Source organism: Urocitellus parryii, chromosome 2, assembly GCF_045843805.1.
Source record: "Urocitellus parryii isolate mUroPar1 chromosome 2, mUroPar1.hap1, whole genome shotgun sequence".
Lineage (NCBI taxonomy): Eukaryota > Metazoa > Chordata > Mammalia > Rodentia > Sciuridae > Urocitellus > Urocitellus parryii.
In genome coordinates this window covers 94,282,422-94,297,266 of record NC_135532.1, presented here as the reverse complement: position 1 = coordinate 94,297,266, position 14,845 = coordinate 94,282,422, and the positions used below count along the sequence as shown (strand labels likewise).

The 14,845-nt window shown below is 46.3% G+C and overlaps 1 protein-coding gene across 1 annotated transcript; it reads right to left on the bottom strand.

Annotated features, from left to right (window-relative positions):
• Positions 1 to 5,442: 5,442 nt before the first annotated feature.
• Grm2 (glutamate metabotropic receptor 2) lies at positions 5,443 to 14,598 on the bottom strand. Its single transcript, XM_026383953.2, has 5 exons — positions 14,149 to 14,598; positions 11,010 to 11,847; positions 7,806 to 8,881; positions 5,989 to 6,169; positions 5,443 to 5,751 (listed from the first exon to the last, which is right to left on the bottom strand). The coding sequence occupies exons 1-5, from the start codon at positions 14,596 to 14,598 to the stop codon at positions 5,678 to 5,680; spliced, it is 2,619 nt and encodes an 872-aa protein (XP_026239738.1). The 3' UTR covers positions 5,443 to 5,677.
• Positions 14,599 to 14,845: the final 247 nt, after the last annotated feature.

Here is a 14,845-nt window from a genome sequence, read left to right as displayed (position 1 = left end):
CACTGTGCTAGCATAAAAAAACACACCAACCAATGGAATAGAATAAAAATAAATCCACATATTTACATTAAACTGATCTTCAACAAAGTTGCCAAGAGCACATTATGGGAAAAGGACTATCTCTTCTATAAAGATGTATGGAAAACTCAATGTCTATATGCATAAGAATGAAATTGGATTCTTATCTTACATTATCACAAAAATCAACTCAAAATGGATTAAAGACTTAAACATCAGACTGGAACTATAAGACTATTAGAGTAAAACGTGAAAAAAAGCTTCTTAGCCAGGGAACTGTATACACACCTGTAGTCCTGGCTCCCAGCAAGGTAGGCAGGAGGATCAGTTGAGCTCCAAGGGCAACATAGTTAGACCCCATCTCCCAAGAAAAGAAAAAAGAAAGACATTGATCTGGCAATGATTTATAAAATATGATATCAAAAGCACACTATCAACAAGAACAAGCATAACCAATTGGAATTGCATCAAGTGAAAAAGTTCCTTCACAGCAAAGCAAACAATCAACAGAATAATTAGACAACCCACTGAAAGGGAAAAAAAAATACTTGTAATCCATAGATCTGATTGGGGGTTAATATTCAAAGTACGTAAGGAACCAATGAAATAGCAGAAAAGCAAAGAACCCAATGAAAAAAATTAACATGAATAGACATTTCTCAAATGAACACATACAAATGACTAACAGGTATATGAAAAGGTGCTCAACAACACTAATCATTAGGGGAATGCAAATGAAAACCACAATGAAGCATCTTCTCACACTTGTTAGAATGGCTATTATCATTAAGACAAATTAAGTGTTGAGGAGGATGTGGAGACTAGAGAATACCCACATACACTAGGAATGTAAATTGGTACAGCCATTATGGAAAACAGTATGGAGGTTCCTCCAAAAATTAAAAATAGAACAACCATCTATATGATTCATCGATTGCACTTCTTGATATATACACTAAGGAAAAATTAGAAAAGAAGTTTGCACAGCCATGTTTATTACAGCATTATTCACAACAACCCAGATATGGATTCAAACTAAGTGTCCATTGATAGATGGATGAATTTTAAAAGTGAGTTGTGTATATACAATGGCATATTATTCAGCTATAAAAAAAGGAAAGAAACTCTGTCACTTGATACAATATGAATAAACCTGGAGGACATTCATGCTAGGTGAAATAAACCAGGCAAATACTGCATAATCTCACCTGTAAGTGGAACCTAGAAAAGTCTAAACTCATGGAAATGGATAAAATTAAATGGTAGTTGCCAGGGCCTGGGAGTGGGAACAGGGATAAGGAAATGTTGAAAGTGTACAAAGTTTTAGATTGAATAAGTTCTGGAGATCTAGTGCACAGTAATAAAACACCATGACTGTATTAATAATAATCATATACTTGAAAATTGATGAAAGAACTTAAAAAGAAATCTCACTATACACACACACACACACACACACACACGATAATTATGTGGGGTGATGAAAATATACTTTAAATGGTAAATTTAACGTGTAATTTACCACAATTTTAAATACCAATTGCATTTCTAAAAATCTAGAAACAAACAGCTGAGAAATAAAATGATACTTAAAATGTCATTTCCAATAGCATCAAAAAATAAAATGCTGGGCTGAGGCTATATAGTTCAGTGGCAGAACACTTGCTTCTCATATGTGAGACACTGGATTTGATCCTTAGCACCACATTAAAATAAATAAAATACAGGTGTTCTGTCCATCAACAACTACAAAAAAATTATTTTTAAATAAATAAAATGTCTAAGGATAAACTTAACACAATAACTCCAAAACTCTTACAGTGAAAACTACAAAACAATGCTGAGAAATTAGAGACTGAAATCAATGAAAAAATATACCATATTTATGAACTGAATGGCAATATTTTTCTAAGATTACAATTTTCCACAAATTGATTTTTTTCCCACAGAACTGGAAAGGCTGATTTTAAAATTTATATTAAAATACAAAGAACCTAGAACAACCAAGACAATTATAATTTTTAAAAAAGCATAAAGTTGAAGGGCTTGCCCTCCCTAATCTCAAGATTCACTCTAAAGCTAAAGTAATCAAGACAGTGTGGTGTTCATTAGGATAAATAAATAAAATCCAGAAATAGAGCACCCTTATGCCAACTGACTTCAGGCAAGGGTGCCAATATATTTCAACACAGGAAAAGGGAATCTTTGCAACAAGCAATGTTGAAACAACTGAGTATCCATCTAGGTAAAAATTAATATTGATTCTTATCTCATACCACATACAAAAATTAATTCAAGAAAGATGAAAGACCTCAATGTAAAAACTAAATCTGTAAAATGTCTAGAAAAAAAATCAGTAGAGAAATGTTATCTGAAAACAGCAGAGTAGGTAGCTTCGGGGCCATCCCTCTATAGAGATGCTTAAATACAGTGCTTACCTTCCTCTCTTTGTTGAATATGGCCACAGTGAAAAAGAGACCCATGTACAGGCCACAATCCAGAGCCACATGCCCTGTGCATGAGGACCTCCATCTGCCTCAGTGAACCAGTCCTTCCATTTCCGGTGCAAAAAGGTTAACAACAGGTCAGACTCTCCTCAAATCCCATGAGATTGAAAGAATGTTTGCCTCTAAATGGAACTCCATCTTCTTTCTTAAACTTGAAGGATATTTCAGGGGAGGAAATATCTTTAGTGATGAAGAAATGTTTGGGAAGTTCAGTTTTTATTTCAGATTCATTTTCTTCAATTAGAGTCAAGTAAAATTAAATCTTCACTAAGAAAATAGACATATGGTATGATCCCATTTTTATGAAAGTATTTCTATCTCTCCTATCTGTAAAAATGCATAGAAATATGTCTAGCATGATGTACCAGAAATGTTAATGATGGTTATATTTGAATCATGAAACTTGAGGTAATACTTTTATTTTCTTTTTGTACTTTTCTGCAATGCTTAAACCATTTATAGGGAGCATACAACTGTTTTCACAGAAAGAATAATTTTATTTTATTTTTTTTAAAAAAAACCTAACATCTTGACAAGAGCCCTCAGGGTTTAAAGCTTTCATTTCCACTTTCTTCCTTTTGCTCCCACGACTCTCCCCCAGGCTCCTCATTTCTCTCTTCCCTCCCTTTTCATCCCTCAATTTTCTTCTTCCTCTGCATTCACCAGGTCCGGTTTTTCTCCTCCAAACTGAGAATATCCATCTCAGTGCTTAAAATCCACTAGCCCACAGGAGCAAGAAGGGTGGGTTCCTCTCCTTTTTCTGCTGGAATTGGGGTGCGGTCTTTCTAGAGGGTTTTGAGGCTCTCAGGGATTCCTCCTTTCCCCTTCCCTCCCATGAACCCTCACACCAGCAGAGGAGGCAAGAGCAGCTAGGGCAGAGTGGGGCAATGGAGAGGGAGCACTGGCCTGAATGCCACTCTGGGCAACTTTCACCCATGGGTTTCTGGGGAATCAAAAAACTTGAATCTTATTCTTGGCTCCATGTCATCCTCACTTTTTGTCCCCAGAACCTTTACCTAATACATCACCAACTTCCTCTTGGATATTAATATTCTGTCTCAGGGATCTGCACCTGGAAAGGGCTGAAATGTGGGAAGGCATCTCTCATCTGAGCTGCCCTTGTATTATACCCTCACCCCCATGCCAGGACTAGGGACAAGAAAAGAAAGAGGTCTGAACCATTCTCTTCCAAGCCATTGGAATTCATTGTTGAATAAAAGAGAGGCAGGCCCACACAGGCTGAGGTCTACCATGGAGTTTTAATAGAACCAATGGAAGGAATGGATGAAAGGATAGAAGTGGGACTGGGAGGGCCTTTGAACAAAGCCACAGGAGAAACACCCATGCCTCAATGTAAACTCTGGCTATTCAGTCAGAGCACCTGGTAGTTATGGTCATGAATGGGATTCTCCAGGGAGAATCCCAAATGCTTGGCATCTCTGATCCTCCGTCCCCAAAAGAAGCAGGGTTCTCCTTTGGGAACTCCAAGTCTAACATAAACAGCCCCAGCAGAAGCCCCAACACCCCTTCCTTTCCTAGGCAGAGGTGCCAGAACTTTCAGGGTCATGGATTGTGTGGCACTGGAGAGAAGGAAAACCAGACATTAGCCCAGGTCACCCATGACTGGAAGGAAAACTTGGGGTGGGGGGAGCTCGCAAACCCTGGTCTTTCCTTGCTTGTTGCCTACATTAGCAGGTGAAATATGAATGCCTAGTTAAATTTGAATGTCAGATAAACAAAAACTTTTCATATAAGATACATCCCAAATATTGTATAAGACATATCCATACCAAAAAAAAATTCCCTGTTTATGACCTTCAGAGTTAACTGAGGTATTCTGCATTTTGCCATTCTTGCATACCAGATATGGACTGAGGAGGAGAAGCCATTCCTACAATTTTTTTATTTCCATTTTTTTTGAATTATTAACCCAAATGTCCAGTCTCACCAGCTTGCAGAAGCAAATGAAGCCACTAGAAACAAAAAATGTCCCTGGCCTGCCCATCCTTCTGAGACACTGCAGACCCTTCTGAAGCTGCCATCTTCTTAGGGTTCAGTGCCCTGAGCCATGTGGCCTAGGCTGGGCCTTGGCTCCCTCTGCTGGTGATCTCCAAATAGAGAGTCCTGGAGGACTTCACCACAGTCCTGCAACCAGAAGCACTCCAGACTCTGACTTCCTGCCAGGCCCAGCAGTAGATGGCCTCTCCAAACTGCCCAGCTTCTGCCCTCCCTGCTTCATCTGCTCCCCTTTATGAGCTCTTCTTACCTTTGTATGTGCCAAATGATCACATGACATTCAGTCCCATGCTGCTTCTTGGTTCCCTCTTCACTCAGCCTGGCTCTGAGCTGACCTGGCTCCTCTAAGTACCAGGCAGGCTGCCATGGAAAAGATCACTGATCCCCAGAGATCACAGTCACTCCACACCATCCTGCCCTCACACCAGGTGTGCCTTGGCCAGCCTGTGGCGTCTCCTTTAAAATGAAGATGGTTTATTCATTTTCAACCTCCCCAAAGACAGGGCTGGGTTTGTCTTAGTGGCTTCCAAATCCTAACATCAGGAACAGATTACAGCGGCAAATACTAGCAGAATAAAGACTTGGGAGGCTGGGGAGAGGGGACAGGGCTTCTCTGGGTCAAGGATTAAGAGTGATTTTTTTTTTTTAAATAAAGACACTTTATTTACAGATAATACAAAATAAACCACAGGACAAACTACTTTTCAGAGACAGGGACAGCCCCCACAACCACCACCCTGCCCATCCTAGAGTAACATATAAAAAATTAAAAAGGCCCTAGAGGGGAGAGGCGCTGGGCTGGAAGCACCTTTGCTGATTAGGGATTGGGGCCTACGATCCTCAGTCACTCCCCCCACCCCCCCCACCCCGTGCCAGGGCACTCTCCCCTCTGAGCCCTGGGCCTGGCAAGCAGAGGACACAGCTACAAGGGCAGCTGGTGGCCATTGCAAAGGCCCCCTGGCCAAGGACACTGACTTCTGACTCTGAAGGGTTGGGAAAAGCAGGTGGGTAAGTGACTTTGGAGTGGGCATGGGGTGGGTATTATTGCGTTGCTCCAGCCAATTTCCTCCTGACCATGGACACTATCTACACTGGGTTCCAGGGAACAGCCATATCAGGGCAGAAGTGTAGGGTCTTCAAAGCGATGACGTTGTTGAGTCCACTACCTCACGGCCATTGCAAACAGTGGGGACAAACTGTGAGCCAGACCCTAGGGAAAGAAAACCAGAAGTTGGAGATGACCCTGAATCCTCCATAAAGAGTAGAAAGCAGGGAAAGTAGAGCTGTAGAGGGAAGCATGTCCCCCTGCCACCCTCTCATGTTCAGTGTCATCTTGAGGGCACCCCATCCCCCGACAAGGAATCTCAGCCATGGAGGAGTAGACCACACCTGAGGAGATGGGTTGGGAGGGGGAACTCAGGTAGGAAGGGGTGCTTATGATGCTGACCTTGGCCAGGGCTGGAGCTGGCCCTGGCGGCAGCACTGCCAAAGCGGCTGGTGGGTGCCCGATGACTAACCACATTCTTCTGCGGCTGGAAGAGGATGATGTGTAGCTTGGGTGCGAAGAGGCAGCCAAGTACCACAGAGCCACTGAGGCTGACTGACACGCACATGGTGGTGGTCTGTACCTGCAGGGGTTGAGTGGGGAAGCAGGCACAGGTCAAGGATGTCTGTCCCAAAGGCTGGGCCTGGCCCCTAGAACCCCCTTCCCAGGATGTGGGAGAGACAGTAAGCATCTACTGGACCTTGGTGGGCACAGTCCCAGCATCTGTCCTGGTAGACTGTTTGCCCAGGGATCCCAAAGTTCAGCTGTGGGGTTGAACATGCTGGGGTGCATGTATATATATGGTGCATGTATGCATATGTGGAGGAGCTGGTTTGTCCACCACTGCATATCTGAGTGTATGTATGTATGTGCAGTAGTGAGTATACAGGTCTGTGTGTGTACAAGTGTTTGGGGGTGTAGGATGTATGGGTATGGACTGTGTATAGGGAGGGAACTGTGTGTGTGTGTGCCAGGATGTGTAAAAAAATGTGCATGCATGTGTCTGTATGTATATGTGCTGGTATATGTATTTGTGCATGCATGGTTGACTATTGTGTATATGTATGCCCTGGGTGAGTCCTTAACTATGATTGGCATGAAAATGCAAATTATATGCACATTCTGGCTAAGTCAAAGCAGATTTCCTCTCAACCCTAGCCTCCAGGTGGTGGCCCAGCAGTTGCAAGCAGAGCAGCCAAGCCCAGAGATCCCTGGGCCCCAGCACTGCACCACCACACTTCTGTCCTGGGGAAAGAACCTTTGTCAGGATGTTTGCCACAATTTTCCTGCTCCTTTAATTGTTAAGATTGTCGGTTCAGACCCTACACTGCATTCTCAAGCTAAGTGACCTCGGGCACAGGGTTGACTTTCCAAGGCCCTGTTTCTTTGTCAGTAAAATGGGAGAGCCATGGAGCTTACTCCAGAGTCATGAGGATTAACCAAGATGATTCTCTTGTCAGAGGCCAGCTCACCTGTTCTCCTCTGAGAGGCCTTTTCTGTTCACCCCATTTAAAGTATCCATTGCCCCTTGGAGCTGAGGATACCCACTGAGACAGTGTCAGATGAAACCAAATTTGTTTGGAAGCCACCAACTGGAATATAGCTTTCATCTGATTTAACCTTTGTCAACCCTACCTCTCCTCCCCCTACCTTCTTTGCTTCATCTTTCACCTGTAGACCTCCTCTCTAGTCAAACCCTTAAACCCCTGGAACATATTTCTGCACCCCATCTCCTGCCAGTTTAGGAATGACATTGGAATTCTGATATCTCTCTTTTTTTTTTTTCTTTTTGGTATCAGGGATTGAACCCAGGGGTGTTTAGCCATCGAGTCACATCCCCAGCCATACATGTTTATATTTAGAGCCATATATATTTTATTAGAGACAGGGTCTTGCTGAGTTGCTTTAGGAACTGACTTAGTTGCTGAGACTGGCTTTGAACTCATGATCCTCTTGCCTCAACCTTTCAAGCCAATGGGATTACAGGCGTGTACCACCAAGCCTGGTTGACATCTCTTCTAACTCAAACTTGAGTTCTGCACTTTTCTGCCCAGTCCCTACTCATCCCTTTCACCTCCCTGTAGGGTCCACACAAGCTGTGGGTCCCTAAGTGAACATATAAGCTCTTGGAGCATCAATTATCAGGAGATGAAATGAAATACCAGGAAACCAAGAGTCCAGCATCCCATCCCCTCCCACCTCTGCAGCAGGCAGCTCACCCGATAGTCACTGGAGGTGACATAGAAGATGGGCAGGAATGCCAGCCAGATGATGCACGTGGTGTACATGGTGAAGCCAATGAACTTGGCCTCATTGAAATTTTCGGGGCACTTGCGGGTCTTGAAGGCATAGAGCGTGCAGAGTGCGATGAGGAGCACGTTGTATGCCAGAGAGCCCAGCATGCTTGCATCACGGTGGTTACAGCGCAGTGTCACCACCTCCCGCCGTTCAGGGGCTGTCTCTTTGCCTGTGCCCGGTGCCTCCACCACCAGCCAGGCAGCCACAATGAGCAGCTGGCCTGAGATAAGTGCCAGGCAGATGGCGACTTGTGAGGCAGGACTGATAAAGCGTGGTCGCTGGGCCCCCTCCCGGGCCCCACCGAAGATACGCGCAATGCGGTTAGTCTTCGTGAGCAGGGCTGAGTAGCAGACAGAGAAGGCAGTGCCCAAACCAAGGCGCCGTAAGGTGCACACAGCCGTGGATGGCTTGGCAATGAAGATGAAGGTCATGCAGTAGCAGAGGAAAACACCACCCAGCAGAATGTAGCAGAGCTCCCGACCCGAGGCCTTGACTACAGGAGTGGCATTGTGCCGTACAAAGACACCCAGCACAAAGAGGGTGGCCAGGGCACCGAGACAGGCGATGGTGACAGGTCCCACTGCCCAAGCATCACCCCAGCGAATGTACTCCTGGGGCAGCTCAAAGCAGCCAGTCAGGCTGGCATTCGGCCAGTAGCCCAGACCGCAGTCAGCACAGGTGAACTCATCCAACCGGTACTCATAGGGCTGGCAGGGGATACAGAGCCAGCAGCAAACTTCACCTGGCTGCACACTCTTCACCTCGTTCTGAAGGCAGGGCTCACTGCAGCGAGAGGCAGGCAGGGGTCCAGCAGAAGGTGAGGCCCATGGGATGAGGCTGGTGTCCAGAGTCAGGCCTTCTGCCCAATATCCCACCTTCTGGTAACGATAGTGCCCATTGCCTGCCCGCAGATAGGTAAAGATGTTGTAGCGGCCAATACCATCACCAAAGCCGTCAAAGCGGACCTCATTGTGAGTTTCAGCTGGGCGGAAGGGGGCTGAGATGGGGGAGGGAAGGAAGAAAAGGTTGGATCAGTGGGTTACCCTAATGGAAACTCAACCCTCACCTTCAAATGGATCCAATCCCAAAGCTAAGGCCATCAGTAGCTCTTCCAATCCTCACCCCAATACTAAAGCCCATCTTAACCCTAGTCATTTTTCTAGGAGGTTACAACAAATTCTAACCCCTAAATTCTAGCATCAAACCTCAGTCTTCACCAATCCTAAACTCCAAAGGTAACCCCAGCCTTAAAGCCAAGTGATTTCCACAAATCTAATGCCTATTCCAATCCCCAACCATGACTTGCCAAATCCAACCATAGACCTAGTCTCTAACACCTTCCAACCTCCAGGCCCCAAACCCCAACTTTATCACAACACAGCTCCATCCTCAAACTTAACACAGAGAACCCAAAGCTAAGTCCAGCCTCAGATGCAATCCAGGTCCCACTAATCCTAACAATAACCTCAGCTCCATCCCCCACCAGCCCTAACACTGATTCCAGTACAAACAGAATCACAATCTCAGTGTCACCTTCAACCAGTTCCCTTCACAGAATGGTCACTGCCACTCTCCACCCCCACTTCATCCCCTGTGAACCTCACATGGCTCAGCCAGGCTCAGGAGTCAGGACTACACCTTCCCTGATCCCAGTGAGAAATCAGAGTTCAAGAAAACATTCTTAAGTCTCCATGAGTGAATGGTTCAGCCTGTAATTCAAACCCAAGATCCTCCAAACTCTTACTTTTTCCAGTCAGTGTCAAAGTTCTCAAAATCCATTTCTAGCCCAACCATAATTCTATCCAAGCCCAGTAGACTGAATATAGCCTTCCTCTAACATCCACTCAATCAGAGCCCACATTCCAACTCTAACCTCAATTCTCATTCTATCACAACTCTGAACGTCAATCTTATTGAAATTATAGTTGACACAGGTTCCATAGCTGCAGAGTCAACCAACCCAGAATCAAAATAACAATTTTTAAAATCAATTAGTTCTATGAGGGTTGCATCTATACCTAACATGCACAGGCTTTTTGTTGTTGTTGTTATTATTCCTTCAACAATACAGTATAACAAATATTTACATAGCATTTACATTGCATTTAGTATTATAAGATATTTTAAAGTATACAGGAAGACAGATATAGGTTATATGAAAATACTACACAATTTTATATAAGGGATAAACAACCTCAGACTTTGGTGTCCATAGAGAGCCTAGAAACATGGATACTGAGGATGACTGTACTCTTTGTCTTAACCCTGCGCCAGTGCTTCCAAGCTATGTCAGTTCTGGCAGCCTCTCTCACTGCTCCCAGAATGAGTCTTTCTGAAACCTAGTGATGACTCTAAATGATTCTCATTGTTCTTAAAACAAGCATTTAAACTTTTGATTTGAAGACACCAGGACCACTTTAGATGGCAAATAAAGATTAGGAATAGAAGTTTTCCCTAAATAGAATGTCATTTCAATGCTTGCCCTCAATCTAGTCTGATTCAGACTCTCTCACAGCTATCTAAGAATGGATTTGGAATCCCTTGGTTTCCACCCCAAGCAAGATAAGAAGTCAGGAGACAGGGCACCCCAAGCAAGATAAGAAGTCAGGAGACAGGGCAAGAACCGAGCAGGAGCCAAAGACCTTCAAAGTAGCAAGAACAGGCCAGAGGTCTCCTATCTCGAAGGGTCTCTCAGGAAGTTGAACCTCAGCAAGCCAGGTGTGACAGCACACACCTGTAACCCCAACTACTTGAGAGGCTGAGTTAGGAGGACCACAAATTATTAGAGGCCAGCTGGGGCAATTTAGCGATACCATATCTAAAACTAAACAATAAAAAGGGCTGGGGTTGTATCTCAGTGGTAGACCGCTTGCCCAGCATGTATGAGGCCCTGGGTTCAATTCCCAGTGCTACAAAAAGAATAGAAGCAAAACCTCAGCCCAGGCTCCAGTTCTAGTCCCCTCTGCCTAGTAGTCCTTGTCCTGGCTCTGACACCAGCCCCCTGGAAGAGTTCTCTGCTTGTGCTATGCTATGTTTCCTTAGCTAAGTAATAGAACATGAAAATCTGTTTTCCCTCTTCCTCTAAGAGAGTCAGCAAGCTGATGGACACTAGCCAGCACTATTACCATCAAACTTGACATTGAGTACGAAGTCCTTGTAGAGGCGGCGCCCGTTGACAGGACGCATTGCATCGCATAGATGGGTGGTGTTGGGGCAGAGGGCACGGTGCATGTTGTGCAGTGCGTGGGCCATGGCATACACTGCATTGACCACAAACATAATCTTGGACTCCTGCTCAAAGGGCACGGCCCTCAGAGAGTGGGCTGCACAGTCTCTCTGCCGGAAGCTGCAGCGAAACCTCTGCTCCCAGAACTCACGGAACCAGGGGTTCCGGCTGTTGTTCCAGGGGTCCAGGTTCTGGAAGTAGGAGGCAAAGTCACTGATAGGGTAAGAGGCCAACTCGATGGTGATGGCACCCTCAGCAGCCCCCTCGCTGCCTGCCACCACACTCTCCAGGGCCCCCCAGCCATCACTGGCCACCCAGGTAAAGCTGGCATTGAGGCGCTGGGTGGCAGCAAGCAGCTCCCGAGCATCCTCAGAACGGGTGAACAGGACAGCCACACGGGCACTGGGCTTCTGCAGCAGTGCACGCACCACACCCTCAAAGGCTGCACGGCTCATGGCACGGCCCACCTTCTCTGAGGTAGCCACACAGATATTGCGAGCACGAGCCTCTAGCTCAAAGGCCTCAATGCCTGTCTCGCCATAGTCACCCTCGGATGCCACAGTGGATACATAGGTCCAGTTGAAGAAGCGGAGAATTTCAGCCATGGCCTTGGCTTGGAAAAAGTCAGGGGGCACTGTGCGTGCAAAGTAGTCATAGCGGGACTTGTCACTCAACTTGGCACTGGTGGAAGCATAGCTGATCTGTGGGATTTGAAATAGCCGCAGAAGGTTGGCCACCTGGGAAGCAGGGTAAAGAAGGCAAAGATAAGAGAACAGATCAAATGAACACTAGAAACAGGGCAATCCCCACATCTAGCACTTAAGCATCCATGCAGGATAGCCCTGAAGTTTCCCTTTCTCAAAAGGCCAAATCTTAATTTTTGTATGTGTGTGCGATACTGGGGATTGAACCAGGATGCTTTACCACCAAACTACATCTCCAGTCCTTTTCATTTTTTGAGACGGGGTATCATTAGGTTGCTGAAGCTGGCCTCAAACTTGCTGCCTCAGTCCCAGAGTCCAAGTTCCTGGAATTACAGAGGGGCACCTAAAATCAAATCTTAATTTGATGTGTCTTCAACCTAGGAGTGGGAAGTTTCTGCCCCTTCCCAAGGGCTGAGGGAGAAGATCCAGGGCTAAGGCCCCAGGGTCCTGAATCACACCTCAACCAGATGCAAGGCAGGGGACTAAGAAAGGTTGACATTTAGCTGCACACTGAGCCTCAGTTTCTTATCCTTTCAAGACAGCTGGGCACATAAAAATGATACTGCACAGACACTACAGCTCCTGGCATATGGAAGCTGATAGGGATATGGGCAAGAGAGAAGAGACGGGAATGCTAATGTGTGGTCCCTGCTACAGAAGGCTGGCAGCCTAGGATGGGAAGCAGGTAACCCAGCTCCTGGAAATAAATTCATGGGCCCTTGACAAAAACTATGTAAAGGAGCAGGGCTGAGAAAGCACCTCAGAGGCCCCTAATGAAGACATCAACAGGTGGGAGGATGCCCACCCACCCCTGTCCCCAGTCAGGGCTGCAGATACAGATGCTGGCACAGTCACCTTTGATCACAACTGCCATCCAGTTACTCCCAGTAGTTGGGACTAGCAGGACCACTCAATGGTTCCTGCCTCTGCTTCATTTCTCTTAAACAAGCATTCCAGGTCAGGGGTCTAATAGCAATGCTCTCTGCTGGTCTCCTAAAGGAAGCTGAGGTCCTAGCCAAGGCCCCCATATGGTCCCCAGCCAGGGCCCCAGTTCTGGCCTCATCTTCCAACAGCCTACACAGGGCACTTGCAAGTGAGGATCTGGGCAAGAGGTTGGACGCAGTCAAGGAGCAAGAGAATCCCACCTGGGTCAAATCAACCAGGTGTGCCCAGGAGACAGCCCAGGAAGCAGCAAAGGGAAGTTAGCTGGGCCAGCAACCTCTGCTGAAGCCCAGCAACACAACAATACACCTTGTGCTGGCCCCTTGTGAGAGGACAGGGCAGGGGCAGGGGTGAGGAATATTTCCTCATATTACCTCCTCAAATCCTTCACCTCCAAAGACCCTAGGGTACCTTATCCCTTATTTCCACACACATTGTTTTTCTTCCTCCTGGTTACCCATCTTAATTCTTTCCTCTCGCTTCTCCTGGGTTCTATCTGCCTACCTTGCTCTAATCCAGAAAGAGATGGTCTTGAAAAATTGGGCTAAGAGCATTGACTTTGCATCTCCCCTTTGCCACAACTTGGCTTGTGACACCTCCTCTCTCTCTGCCTGTTTACTCATCTATAAAATTGGTTAATAACAATAGCAGTTAAGATTTTTTTGTGCCCTCATGACTTTCCAGGACCTCGGATACATACTTTGCTCATTAAATTTTCACTAGAAACCTAAAAGTAGAAAATATTTTGAATCCAATTGTGTGTGTATGTATTTTGGTACTGGAAATTGGGAATTGAACCCAGGGCTTCCCACATGCTAGGCACTACCACCGAACATCATCCTCAGCACCTTTTATTTTGAAACAGGGTCTCACTAAATTGCCCGGGGTGGCCTCAAATTTGCCATCTTCCTGCCTACACCTCCCAAGTTGCTGGGATTATGGGCATGTCCACCACACCCAGCTATAAATTCCATTTTATGAGAAAACTAAGACACGGGGGGAAAAAAAACCTATTTAGAGTCATGTAAGTTAGCATGTGGGAGAGCCAGAGTTTAAACCCAGAAACTGACTCCAGAGGTCTGGCCTCTCAGGTTGTTTAACATCATCACAGTGTGTGTGTGTGTGTGTGTGTGTGTGTGTGTATGTTTAGTGTGTGGTGTTTCCCTTTTCTTTTTTTTTTTTTTTCCTTAGGGGAGTTTCTCTTACACAATCTCTAGAAATCAACCCTATTATGTGACAGAGCATTCTTTTAGTCTTCTATAAAAAGCTACTTAAAAGAAGCTGGTCCCCCCTTTCCATGCAGGGCAGTACTGGAGCCTCTGCTCAGCAGGAATTCTAGGTCACCACCTCCAGCCTCCCTCCCCAGCCCTCATTTGGGTGGCTTCCACATACCTGGATGGATACGTCACTGTAGGAGCCGCCAATGACACCAGTGATGGCAGTGGGAGCATCACCGTGGGTGGCATAAGAGCCGTCAGGGCAGATATGGCGAGAGCCATCAGCACCTCTGCTGAGAGAGGCACGTACAAAGTCCAGTGCCTGCTCCAGGGCATATGTGTCCTTGGAACAGCTGTCAAGGATGTGCGCACCCAGGCGCACCCCAGGCAGCAGGTGGGGGTCGTGGTTGATACGGTCCAGTGCGAAAAGCATGGCCTCCAGGCGCTGGATGCCACGATGCTCATTGACAGGACCACACTCCTCAGCTGGGCCACCCTTCTGGTGCACCGGGAACAGCCCACCCAGCACCAGGTCCCCCTCCAGGGTCAGCACCTTCTTGGCCGGGCCCTCAGCCACAGCACCCGACAGCAGCAGCAGTGCCAGGAGCCCAAGCAGCGATCCCATGGCTCCAAAGGGGATGGATAGGTCCAGCAGACGCTGGTCTCCAGGGGATTAGGATAGAAGCAGCAAAGGCAAAGAGAGGAGGAGAAAGGGACAGGAAAGGACAGACAGGAAGAGAGATGAGAAGGGACCCAGCTCCTGCAGAGAAATAGAGAGACAAACAGAAAGGGAAAAGTGGAACCTAAAAGTGGCTGCCTCTTTTTTTCCCCAGCTTCCCCTTCTGACTCTGTCCCTCCTCGCATCCAATTCC

Bases quoted from the DNA above. Each gene is read 5' to 3' on its own strand.
- Grm2 (XM_026383953.2), bottom strand. From the start codon at position 14,598: ATGGGATCGCTGCTTGGGCTCCTGGCACTGCTGCTGCTGTCGGGTGCT. The intron at 8,882-11,009 runs GTAATAGTGCTG...CCCCCATCTCAG, and splicing joins ACTCAATGTCAAGTTTGATG to CCCCCTTCCGCCCAGCTGAA. The intron at 6,170-7,805 runs GTGAGCTGCCTG...CAACCCCTGCAG, and splicing joins TCACCTCCAGTGACTATCGG to GTACAGACCACCACCATGTG.